The 12,824-nt window shown below is 34.2% G+C and overlaps 3 protein-coding genes across 4 annotated transcripts in view; 1 reads left to right on the plus strand and 2 right to left on the minus strand.

The window, feature by feature from the left end:
- LOC106345063 (uncharacterized protein At5g19025) overlaps positions 1–1,574 on the plus strand; it is a 2,428-nt gene extending 854 nt beyond the window's left edge. Inside the window, exons 2-3 of the mRNA XM_013784330.1 lie at positions 1–71; positions 1,344–1,574. Of these exons, the coding sequence (XP_013639784.1) occupies positions 1–71; positions 1,344–1,389 (117 nt within the window). The 3' untranslated portion in view covers positions 1,390–1,574. The remainder of the gene's footprint in view (positions 72–1,343) is intronic.
- Positions 1,575–3,214: 1,640 nt separating this feature from the next.
- On the minus strand, positions 3,215–5,986 carry LOC106330185 (BTB/POZ and MATH domain-containing protein 2-like). 2 transcript variants are annotated; one of them, XR_001267885.1, is made up of 5 exons: positions 5,267–5,986; positions 4,847–5,195; positions 3,727–4,003; positions 3,341–3,653; positions 3,215–3,292 (listed from the first exon to the last, which is right to left on the minus strand). XR_001267885.1 is itself a non-coding variant. In XM_013768747.1 (4 exons), the coding sequence occupies exons 1-4, from the start codon at positions 5,635–5,637 to the stop codon at positions 3,472–3,474; spliced, it is 1,179 nt and encodes a 392-aa protein (XP_013624201.1). In that variant the 5' UTR covers positions 5,638–5,986; the 3' UTR covers positions 3,340–3,471. The 2 variants fall into 2 exon arrangements, 1 of the variants encoding a protein (XP_013624201.1); XM_013768747.1 differs by lacking the exon at positions 3,215–3,292 and having other exon boundaries at positions 3,340–3,653.
- Positions 5,987–6,542: 556 nt separating this feature from the next.
- On the minus strand, positions 6,543–8,095 carry LOC106296617 (transcription factor MUTE-like). Its single transcript, XM_013732798.1, has 3 exons — positions 7,931–8,095; positions 7,076–7,495; positions 6,543–6,818 (listed from the first exon to the last, which is right to left on the minus strand). Exons 1-3 carry the CDS (start codon positions 8,024–8,026, stop codon positions 6,729–6,731), a joined length of 606 nt encoding a protein of 201 aa, XP_013588252.1. The 5' UTR covers positions 8,027–8,095; the 3' UTR covers positions 6,543–6,728.
- Between the last annotated feature and the right edge of the window lie 4,729 nt (positions 8,096–12,824).

Genomic DNA, 12,824 nt, shown 5'->3' on the forward strand with positions numbered 1-12,824 from the left:
CGATCTAGGTGTGGTTGTCCTGTTGCGAAGCTTCAAGGTTGGGGACCTAAGCGTGGTCGGCGTCATAAAAAGTAAGTAGCTTTATTTGATTATATTTGCCAAAAACAAAAATCTTTCATCTTGTTCAAGTTTTTTTGTCTGAATTTGATTCTCTTTTGTGTCTGAACGTAACACATTGCTGGTGATTTGATAAGTAGTGTTAAGTAAGACATTTCTCTTTGTCTGTTATGTAAGTTTCTTGGATTATTACCAAAAAACACAATCTTTCATCTTGTTGAGTTTTTTTTGTTTGTCTGAATTCAGTTCTCTTTTGTCTCTTTGAGTTTTGTCTGAACCATAAAATAAGTTATTGTATGGCATTGATCAGTTTTCATCTGATTCTTCTTGGTTGTGATTGATAATAATAATAGTGTGTGTGTGTGTGTTCCTTGTCAATAAGCTATTGATAATGATGGATTGAATTGTGAAGTCTCATAGTAAAAGAGTAAGCCTTTATTATGCTCTCTCTTCATGTTTGTGATGTGAATGCGAGCTGAGTGTATATTCCAAGTGAGAAATGAAAGGGAATCAATGATGATGGTTGGTGTTTGTAATACTGATCTGGTTGTGTCTATCCGTTTTGTAAACGATTATCTTGGCACATTTCACATCTTTTATAGCGGGTTTACTGGAGTTTTCGAGTATATGGAAGACTGTCCTGGCTGAGTTAGCTATGAAGAAAATTAACAACTTTGGACATGGAGTATGATTCCGCTAGTCAGTGAAGCCATTTTCTTGTCCATGTTGTTTTGAAATGGTGGTTCCATGGTTTAGGCTTATAATATGATCAAACATAAGAGGCAAGGAATAGCAGCTTATGTCCCAGTTGATTGCCCTTACTGATAGGAAAAAAACTCCATCTTTGCTGCAACTGTTATTTTTATTTTTATTTTGCAAAGGTTTCTTGGTGCTCTGCTTGGCAAAATGTTTGCTTTACCATTGATTCTTGATTTAACAAAGCGTTGAGATTCCACTTTGATATGATGTGACTACAACATGATTCTCGATGTACATTACTTTGCTTGAGCGATACATGGTGCTGCGTAGTCAACTGCCAACAACAACCTTTAGTTGATCACTCTTTTATTGTTATTTATCTGTGGGTAATTAACGACACATGACCAAGGCCATTTGATTTTGTAATTTGTATTATTTACCTTTCTTCGTCTGCTTCATGTTTCTCATTTGATCTGTAACCATATTTACACGCTACTATAGATAAGAACATTCTGACTCGACTCAATTTCGATATCTTCACATTGTATCCTGATTCATTTCATCATATGCCATTTGTCTTTATACAGATCACAAGCAAACTTGGCTCTAAAGGGAGGCATAGACAAGCGCTGATCAGAGATCGATGGGAACTCTTCAATCTATCATTATTATAGATGTTATCATCACATTCAATGTTTGCAGAGTTCATCTCGAAAACTAAAGAAAATCCATCCATACAGCTCCGTTTACGTGGTTTTCGTTTACATTAGAAATGTCTCAATACTACAATTTGAAATACTTTTATTGAACGACCTTACTAATTGCAAATCTAACCCTAACAGTACAATTGCAAATAATGGTTGATGTGAATCCTTTCTTGTTTAATAGAAGCAAGCCAAGTACTCAATTCATCACTTAGTCGTATGATGCTGAGCCACAAGAGTCGCTGCCCACGTCATCTATTCCGTACACTATGTATATGTAAGTTGGTGACGAGCACAACAGGCTCAATGGCAAGACTGCAAAGTAGAGATGACTGCGACGGTTGAGATCTCAATCCCGTCATCAGAGAACTGATAGTCTCCAACAATAAATTGGAGGCTCCATCACTTGGTACTTTGGAAGAAGAACAACTGAAACAGGTTCAAACCCCAATTTATATTATTCCAAAAATCGTCGTAAATTTTATATTATTCCAAAAATCATCGTAAATCAAAAAAAAAAAAGGATCGCAAACATTGTCATTGACGGAGATATGGAATGACGAAGGAACATGTCAAAGGTTGGTTGATTTCGAAACTCAGGCCTCCACGGTATTTGAATCATTCCACTCCTTTATTTCTATATCATCTAATGCTCTAGATTTTCTATCAATTTTATAATGTTCGTATAATATCTTCAAAATATACGTTTTCCTTAGGGGTGGGCAAATAAACCAAACCCGGAAATCCGAACAAAAATGAATCCGAACTTGACATAAATACCAATTGGATCTTGTTTTTTGGTATTTTGGATTATGGTTAATATCCGAACCGAATCCGAACTTAAATGGATATCCGATAGAACCCGAAAAATTCAAAATTTCAAAAAAAATTATACCAAACATGATCTCAATTCATAATATATTTCTAAAATACATTAAGATATTATTGAACATCTAAAATAATTATTTGTTACATAAATATTGATAGTTGAAACTTGAAATTTTAGATTTTGGTTTTGCTTTTATTGAATAATGTTTATCATTTCACTAGAACTTAATTTTGGTTTTATACTTTTATTTATTTGGTTTTTTTTATCAATAACTATGTTTACCTTTCATCTAAGCTATTAAAACATTAGTACATTTTTTACTTACCTCGGAGTTTTCCTCAATAATTACAATGGTACGCCACTGAAATTAAAACACTGTCGTTTTATTTAATTACTCAACCAATTTTTTTTTAAACACACGAAATCTTGAATTGAGCGTTCACGTATGATATATTTTAACACATGTCATTATCTTAAATTTTTAATTGCCATGTGTCATCGTCATGTTAATTAGCAACTTTGAAGAACCAAGCTTTATATAATAAGATTTTAACACATGTCATCATCTTAAATTTTTAATTAACATGTGTCATCGTCATGTTAATTAGCAACTTTGAAAAACCAAGATTTATATAATAAGATACTAACGGAATCATCAACTATGGTAACATATGGCAGAAAATTCTAAGAACGAAAACAAACGAAGAACCTAATGGGCCAAAGGACAAGGCTGCATCCACTATCAGAAATAACAGCTGACCTAATAAATCCGTAGGGTTATATTATTGCTTAGTTAAAGACTCTGATTGAGTTAGTATGTTGGCTTCAGGCCGTAAAAAGAGCGGAGAATAGTGTCGTAAATAACAGCTGACCTAAGGTATTATTGATCAGTTTCCATCTGATTCTTGCTTGTGATTGATAATAGTGTCGTAAAGTAAGACGATTATTCTCTTTGTCCTCAATTCACTTAGTAACATGAAACTTTTTTCTGAAGAGAAGTGGTTTTGGTCATAGAATCTTTGGAGGCCAAACAAAAATACAGAAATAACATTTTCACTCTACTTACTGGACAACATAGATTACAATCACTAATCCTTTTACAAATGATAAATACACAAATCATGACTCCTCTACCAAATGTATCCAACATCAGTACTCTCACCCTCAAGAGTTAGTTACTACTTAGTGTAACCGTTGCTTCACTCGTCTCCCATTCACGTCACAGCCCTCAACATATAACTCCTTCCCATGCCCTGAAGATGCTAAAGAATGCTCACTAAGCCTAGCCACATACTCCAGAAGCTCACTTAGTAAGCACGGGCAGCTTTCTTTCAGATAATCAAACCCATCGGTTTCCATCACAGCTAAAAGAAATTACAGACAAAGAGCGGTTTCAGATTTCAAAGTGATGCAAGCACAAAGGAACTCTCATCTTACCTTTTAGATTCTCTGGCGAAGCTATGAATTTGAGGCAAGCAGCTTTCAGCTGGAAACAATGATGCTGCTCTGCCAAAGCCAAGGTGGTTGCAACCGTGTTGATGCTAATCCCTTCACAGAGTTGTGACTCGCAGATTGTTCTAAGTCGTTCAAGAGCATAACGATCTGCAGCCGCAAGCAGATGCTGAGCCACAAGAGTCGCTGCCCATTTCAAGTCTGTCCCCATAACGTCTTGCATATCAGGTAATTCGTCCCAGTAGATAAAATGTAGGAACATCTACACAACAAAACACAGAGGGGTTTTGTCTCAGCACTGAATAATATTTGAAATTATGATTTTAACATTTTCTATACAGGTTAAAAATGATTGAAGTACATTTATATTTTTATTAATTACACATGTTTAGTCAATAATATTTGAAATAAATGAATTATTAATAGAATCAGTGCAGTTCCCATTTTTTCTTTAGATTTGGATAAAATTATGGAAAAAGGTTTGTATCAGTATACACTTCAACCTTTAAATTACAGGATTCATGATCTGAAGCTCGCACATAGACTAAAGACCAATCAAAACATAGAAAGGTTCATATTTGGCCTTACTATGAAGCTTCTGAAGTCACACATGTGTAAGGGATGTAATAGCAAACAAAAGAAGCTTTTTTGACATAAGTTATAACCATGTATTTAATGCAGACGAGAAATGTTGGCATTGCAGCAACAAATAACAAACATAGATCCATGCAATGCAAACAGAAGAGAAGCAATAAGATTAAATCTTTGAGAACAAGAGTAGACCCTAGGAGAAGGTACCGGATCAAGGACGGACCTGGGCATAGCCAAGTGAGACATTGGCATATAGAACCCAAAAAGTTTTGAAAAAAAAAATTACATAGACCAAATTTGTTTTACTTTTGTTTATTAAAACTTTCACAAAATCGTTACAGCCCCCAAAATCTGTCACTCATAAACAGAAAATCATCTATCACGCCACAATCACTCACAAGAGAAAAGGCAATGAACCAAGAAAGCTATCTCTTCCTATAAAATGACCTTATAACACCTAAACTGTGAATCGGTTCAGTCAAACATAAACCAGTAGAGAGTTAAAAGGGAGGACCTTAAAAATGGGAGCTTCCATGTCTTCTATGTCAATACATTCAGTATCACGGCTCTTCAACGGGCCAAAGATCTGCGCTCTAAAAACAGGAGAACGAGCTGCAAGAACCAGCTTATGAGCAGGAAACGTCTCTCCATCAACATGGAAAGTCACATCAGCTCCTCTCCCACTCTCCAAAACCTTCCCAAACTGACGACCAAACTCAGAGACCGGAACAGGGATATTATAACTCCTCGGCCCCTCTGTCCTTGACTTCACCAGCCCCACACAACACCGAACCAACAAACAATTATCCTTCAAATAGTCAGATGACTCCAAAAGACTCCTCTTGAAAAACCGCTTGTATCCCCTAAATAAACATAAACACATCACAAATCTAAAACAATGTAATAAATACAAAAGGACGGTGCTTTAACTCACCACATACTTCCTCTATACTTAAGAGTATAAGGCCCACTCTCGAGCGTCCTCCCGAAATGGCTATGAACCTTATGCCTTTCGTTACCGCTCTGATCAACGAGCGTGAGCTCAAACAAAGCCCTGACGTCAGCTCCTTCGCTCGCTAAGGCTATGAAGAGAGACACGTAGACAGAGTTATCCTCGGGGCTTTTACCATCCGGGTAGAAGTAGATGGCCCAGGAGTATCCGCCGAGGGTGAAGGTCTCGGAGGCGACGTATTTGCCCACGCCCATGCCTTTGATTAGAGAGTAGCCGCTGATCTTGAACTCGTGGGTGCCGTTGAGGGTTTCCGTGTGGGAGGTTGACTCCGTGGAAGCCTTGATTGCGTCCATTCAAAACGGAGGCGAGATTTTCAAAGGTCGCGACTTTGGGGAGAGAGATTGAGGGCTTCTGAGATTTGATTGGTTGGGATCAAGACCCAGGTCGTGGAATCTCGAAAGGAGGTGAGGTGGTGTTGAATTGGGGGAGGTTAGGGTTTTGAATTGGAGGGGGAAAGGTTGAGAATTTGAGAGAGAGGACGAGGGAAGGAAGAGGAATGAGGTGTCGAAGCAAGAATCGATGGTAGTTCGGAGCTGAATCGTCGTGGATCGTGACGACGACGTTGGCTGATACGAGGGGAAGAGAGAGAGAGAGAGATGTGGGAGAGAGAGAGATGTGGGAGAGATGAACACTTTACTTGCTCATCGGTCTCTTTTCAGTTACATTTGGTTGGTAAGTAACGGTTCTATATAAATTAACTACATGCAAATTCTATTGGGTTTGGGCCTACAATGATCTTCGTGGGTTATACTGATTGGGCCTTGAGCCTTTGAAGAGCCACCGGAAGCCCCTGAGGAAAGCTCTGACGAGATGGAGAGTTTCCAATGCAAGAGACTCCTAGTGAATCAGACAGATCATAAGATCCGCAGGAGTTTTTGGTTTAACTCTTGTAAGTAAAGAATATATTGGAGATCTGCATGCAATCTTAGACTTCTTTGTATCTTTTACATTTCCAAAAGCATTATTTTAAAAACAAGAGACCAAAAAAAGAGACCAAAGCTTTAAGACCGAAAACAAGTCTTGTGGATATGTTCATGGTGTATAGGTTCATAATAGACAAATATATGGATGGATAAGTGATTTATTGATAATTTTTCTGTGAATATGGATGGTGGTTAACATGATCAATTTAATAGATTTGATATATACATACATGCAGATGATGATGTTGAAGTATTAACTAGTTGCGATGGTTTTATTATGGAAAATTATAATTTTGATCGAGTTTTGGATTCAACAACAAAGTAAGTAATTAAAACATATGTAATAAGGGCGATACAAGTTAAACAATAATTAAGTTTGTATGAGCTTATTTCTAGCAAAGTGTCAAGCATGCTCATGTAACGAACGATACACGCTAGCTAGTACATGTATACTTTTGGCTTTAGTTGGTAGAGACGATGACTTCAGGCACAAAGCTTTTCTGAACTTCAAAGGTAAGCTCCTCTAAGCTTATGTGACACTCCAGTCCTATCTGCAAATATGTAAATTTAATTATTTTAAGCCTAGATCAATATAAAGAACCAAAACATTCGTATTAATGTTTTTTGATCCAAATATAAACTATAAAGCTTATAGGATTTTGGTTAGCATAATTGCGATCCATCAGTATATGATAAGACGCTACTCACCATAGGTTTATACCCAGCTAAGTTCAATCTAATTTCTGATGATATTTAGTGATTTTTTATTATTAATTTTAGTGATTGAGGTGACATATTAGATATGTACCTTAACAACGAAGAAGTACAAAACAGTCTCCTCCATGCTACTAATATTGAGATGAAGAACCGGAAAAGATAGCTTCTCCAAGACGGATATGATCCTCACAAGCTGGCCCTCAATTCGCCTAGAGACAACTCTCAATACAACGTTAGAGCCTGAGATCTTGGCTTCGACGTTAGCATGAGGGGAGTTGCAACATGATCCTACTTCCTTGAAAGTGCTTGTGGTCATCACATTCTCGATTTGATTAAAGGGCACTCTGGTGGTGGCTGCGGCTAATATGGATGGCTCGAGTGTTTGGTGATCATGCAGAAAAGAAGGCCGGTTCAGTGTCTTTCGGCGTTTCTTGGACTCGAGAACTTGCACTAATTGCTGCATCTCTTTGATGAACTCTATCACTCCTCCGATTATCGAAGCTTGATCTCCCTAATAATACCGATCAATCATCGAAAACAAGACTATACTTATGAATATATTGGTGCATGCCAAGTAGAATTAATTTGTTTTAACAAACAATTATAAAAACATTGTCTATCATAACACATATATACAAAAGAGCAAACACAAACAGAATATGTACAGGATGACACAACATGTTTTCCCAAATTCCCAAAATTAGTATCTTTAGATTATCCATGGTTAGAAAGATTACCATGCAACCTTTTGTTTCCCACACAAAAAAGATTATTTGGGTCTTGAAAAAATAGTATTCGAGAAAATTATCCGAAAATATAGACTTTTTAAGAAACTATATATTCGAGAAATCTCTGATCATTGAACCAAGAAAAACAATCAACAACCTATAGGATAAAAATTCAATTAAATTGAGTATGAAGGAAAAAGATATAACATGAAAGTTACCCTTTTAATATAGAAGCAAGGAGTCAAAGAACGAAGGGATTTAAGATGCTCGTTCATTTGCCTTCTTCGAGTCCTCTCAACAGCGATGTGAGACATGATCTTTGACTAATATTCAATTATATCACTTCTACGGTTCTTATCTATAAAGAAGAAGATGATCACTTTTCACCTTTTTCGACACATTCTTCAAAACAACGTGGTATTTATACAGCCGCAAACAACGAGAGAAAGTTAGGGTTTATTTTTTTCAAGGGTTCATAAATGCACCATGTCGCTGTCTCGTGACATTCTTTTCTCTTATTTACTTTCTCTTACTATTCTCTCGATCAGTATGTATAAGTACAAAGTAGAGAAAATATATGCATATACATAAAGATACGTCACGTTTGTGAAGTTGGATACATTTACATTCACTGCGTGATGCCTTTTATGATTTATATTGTAATTTCATTTAGAGTGCATGCCTTTGCACCACCTTCTTTTACTTCTAGTTTCTACCCTAGCTCTAAATTACTGCATTTCCATACTAAATGAGCTATTGGATTACTGGTGGAAAATATAAGTTTAATCTTCTATATTAAAACAGAAGTCACAACATTGATTCATGTGTGATTTTTTTAAAAAAAATGAATCATCATTAGAAATCAGTTATCATTCATTTATTACTAATAACATGGTTTAATAATATATCACAACTAATATAACCATAACTCCTACAAAACCGGAATGGTAAACATAACCAATTTTTAATCCTTATTAAATGTAAAATTAATTTATAGATAGTCAGGATGTAAAATCATTATCAAATCAATCAAACCAATCTGTGGACCAATACATTATCCTATTGTTATTATTCTGAGCATGCAATATAAATCAAATTTCGACTAACCCCTTAGACTAAGAGCATCTCCAACTCCACTGAAAAAAACTGCAAAATGGAGTAAAAAATGCAGTCATGAACAAACAAAAAAGGCATTACTGCATATATGCAGTAATGCCTTTTTTGTTTGTTCATGACTGCATTTTCCACTCTATTTTGTAGTTTTTTTTGCAGTGGGGTTAGAGATGCTCTAACGACGAACACTATACCAAATGGGTTTAATTAATCACCATATGTATACTGAGTTTATAAAATAAATTATATACACCAAATTTGAATTACAGACTAACTAATTGCACCGTAATATTTTACAGGCACAATATATTATAGTGTTAAAAATTTGATGTTTTTAACGGTATACCAAATTTTTTTTATCTATTACCAATTTGATTTAGTTTTTAACAGTAGGTCTAATTTGATTTAAATTTTATATATATTTCAAATTTAGAAATAAAAAATATGTAAATTAGTATTGTTACATAATTATGTTTTCAAACAAAATTTGTTACAAGAATACAAAATTTGAATTTTTTTATAATAATAATATCATAAATCACATAAACACATGTATAATAGAGTTAGATAATACATAATACTAAACTATATTAATTTATTGATAAATTTTGTTTTATAAACTAAAATGATTTAGTATATAAAACAAAATATGCACGGTTGTGCGGGTCGAGATCTAGTTCGTGTTAATATAGATGTTTTTATGGATGAATGTAAGTAAGTATGTATCTTCCAAGCAATACTAATTAGAAGCACTAATGTGTGATCTAAAGTTTATATATGAAGGGATTCATCACGATCACCAAAATTTTGATTTAATTTGTTATTTGAATGCTCTATAGACAAATGTTTGGTATCTTATACGGAATTCATTTTTTATGGAATCAAATTTTAGATCCATCAAATGGTTTTGTAAGATGAATAAATAAAATAAAATGTATAATTTAACTATTGTTTACCTTTTAATAGTAAATTACATCTTTTTTTTTTTGCTTAATCATTCTATCATTTAATCCCACATTCTTGTTTTCCCGTTGTATTACCTGGTTATGTTTAATCACCTATCGATCGGAACCTCACGTTATTGTTTTCTGGATCAGTTTCTAGCTCTATCTACAAGAATATTTTTTATAGAAAATATAACCCTCGTAGCAACCTAATTAAGTTGTTCAAGTTTCTTTCACGGGTCTCATCTACATGCACGGCTCATTATGATTCCTCCCAAAAACTAGAAATTCTTAAATTATTTTCTTATAAGACATTCTTAAATATTCGGCTCTGTTTTGTAAAGTTAACATATTCCAATGCATGACAGGAACTTCGTCGCAAACTTAAGTTGTTCGAGTTTTTTCATTAGTCCAAGAAATGAGGAAGCCGGAAATAAAACGTTCGTGATATATGTTTGCTACCGCCAGTGCTATGCTACAATTTGTATAAGACATGCAAAGGTGCATGCCCCATTTACTTAAATATTAACGCATCGCTATTCAATTTGTCCATGGTCTATCACGTTATATAATACTGATCGGTAAGGCAATACGAAAATACAAAATAAAAAAATCAATCTACAATAAGAAAACTCACGCTCGATCAAAAGATACGATGTGGATTCATTAATGCATATAATCAAATATACAACTCATATCTTATCCGAGTAAATATAGAGAATTGGTTGTATGAAATATGAATTCTATATGTGAAATTAGAACCAGCAAATCAAGGTACATCATCTTATAAAATTCTGAATTTTTCAGTGTTTTTATTAGAAAAACACATATTGTCTATGCTATAAACATTATTTTTAATCAACAAAAAACATAGTTATGCATCTGGTTTGGGATTGGTTAAAGTGCATTCATCCTCCTCCAAAATATTCGTTGTAGTAACAAAAGAAATCTAAATTCCGCGTTTTCATTTATTTCAGTTTAGCAAATGGACATGGCAAATAGCTCACCATCAATTAATTGTTCACAAGAAAAATCCTTCACAACACGAAACTAATGAGTTTTCTTGTCATCACGAGACTTCTTCGTAATCTCTTGAGAGTTCATGACACTATCTTCCTATAAGCTGAGTCCTCATCATAGGCATGCATGTAATAACAAAGATTAACATAATTCGTATAATTGAATTAATACGAGTTGGTTTGCAACGAAAAAGTGTTCCCCAGTAATAATACGTGACATTTCAGAAAATGTCAACGAGCACCGGTGGTCTAGCGGTAGAATAGTACCCTGCCACGGTACAGACCCGGCTGGTGCATTTCTCCCTTTTGTTAAGCTTTCTTGGTCTTGCGCCGTCAATTTATCGGCAATGGAGTTTCCGTTTTATTTTAACCAGTATTTTTTTTGAGCTGCCAATTCTATGAATTAAAAATCGTCTTGTTATGATGAGTTACGTCATACCCAAGTATATATTTATTTTCAATTCGATTAGGGCCTCTTACTTTTATGGGTAAAGGCGGCAAATAGTATACATATCATCAGGGCAATTTATTCAATTCTATAAAGATGTGTTTTTCTTTTGGTTTAGGCCCAAAAACATGAAAGGTTGTTAACTAATTACAAGAAGAACAAGGATGATGTCTGGATCATGTTGATCTGTGTCTGACAAATCTTCTGAGGTTCGAGGTTACGACTAACGAGTGCACGTGTAGGCCTGTACTCTGGCTGGTCACTTCCACTTGCTGAAAAAGGTATTTCTTTTACGTGCAGACATAAAGAGTGACGTGCATATGTGTTTGTATTTAAAAGCTAGATCAAGAAACTTTTTCGAACATATATATGTAGAGGAATTTGCCAAAACTAACCCACAACTTGATTTTAACCCCAAACTTATATCCAAACTTGAATCAAATGCAAAACTAACCTAAAAGCCTTGCGAAATTATAGCACAACTTCTTGTGACTAAACAAAAAACAGAAGTCATTTTTACGAATAGCCCTAGTAAGTCGTCTGAGTCGTCTAAGATGTTGGAAATCGTCTGAAAGACTTTAAAGTAAGTCTTCTGGCTAGCTGATCTTAAAAATAATTTATAAATTTTTTAAAAAATATTTTGGTAAGCGAAAAATTAAAATCATGTAATTATAAACAATTTTAAATGATATAAATTAAAATATAACAAAATTGAATTGTTTTCAACATAGATGAGTGTACGTAGTGAATCATGGTATTCTTTGGTCTAAGGTTTGGCAACATATGTTGTAGTATTGTATGTATTCTTAAGGTTAGATTTTGGAAAGCTTGAATGTTTTTTTTTGAAAAATTAATTTTTTACATATACGTGTTTATTTTTGTTTAGAGTAAACACTTTTGAAGTTTAATTTGATTTTATAAAGTGTTTAGTTAGTTAATTAAGTTTAAGGGTTATGTTTAGGGTCTAGACGACTTACATTTCAGTCCTCTGGTGAAAAAATTAAAACAGACGACTTACATTTCAGTCGTCTAAATATTCCCGCCTAAAATTTAAAAAAAAAAATATTTTCCCGCTTAAATAATTTAAACCAGACGACTTACTTGTAAATCGTCTGGGAAGTCTTCTATTTTAGTTTCCCGCTAAAAATATTTTAATTTCCCGCTAAAAATATTAAAGCCTTCTGGACGACTTACAAGTAAGTCGTTTAGGAAGTCGTCTGAATCAAAAATATTTAACCTAATTGGATTTTTTGTCTCCCTATATAAAGAAAAATTTACACATTTTCTCTCCTCTTCTCAGATGGCTGTAACAAAAATGTAATGTTCATCATTCTAAAACTTTTCAACCTCTCTCTATTCTCTTTGAATTGAAAACACCAAACTTTATATGAATTTTTCAGTTTTGTCTCATGCCTTTCTTACTAATCTATCTTTTTTTGCAGGTTTTTAATCAGATGGTACTCATCTTCCACTCATTTAAAGGTAGATTTATTAATTTTAGATACATATTTTTGTGTGTTCTATAAAGGTAGATTTATCTAATCTTTCACTCATTTTCTCTGTTTTTAAGTCATTTGAATGTTTTTGT

Source organism: Brassica oleracea, chromosome C1, assembly GCF_000695525.1.
Source record: "Brassica oleracea var. oleracea cultivar TO1000 chromosome C1, BOL, whole genome shotgun sequence".
Lineage (NCBI taxonomy): Eukaryota > Viridiplantae > Streptophyta > Magnoliopsida > Brassicales > Brassicaceae > Brassica > Brassica oleracea.

Coding starts and splice junctions, on each gene's coding strand:
- LOC106296617 (XM_013732798.1), bottom strand. CDS start 8,026: ATGTCTCACATCGCTGTTGAGAGGACTCGAAGAAGGCAAATGAACGAG. Junction 7,496..7,930: donor CTTGCTTCTATATTAAAAGG/GTAACTTTCATG, acceptor CGGTATTATTAG/GGAGATCAAGCTTCGATAAT. Junction 6,819..7,075: donor TGTACTTCTTCGTTGTTAAG/GTACATATCTAA, acceptor ACATATTTGCAG/ATAGGACTGGAGTGTCACAT.
- LOC106330185 (XM_013768747.1), bottom strand. CDS start 5,637: ATGGACGCAATCAAGGCTTCCACGGAGTCAACCTCCCACACGGAAACC. Junction 4,004..4,846: donor TGGAAGCTCCCATTTTTAAG/GTCCTCCCTTTT, acceptor TTTGTTGTGTAG/ATGTTCCTACATTTTATCTA. Junction 3,654..3,726: donor TTCGCCAGAGAATCTAAAAG/GTAAGATGAGAG, acceptor AATTTCTTTTAG/CTGTGATGGAAACCGATGGG.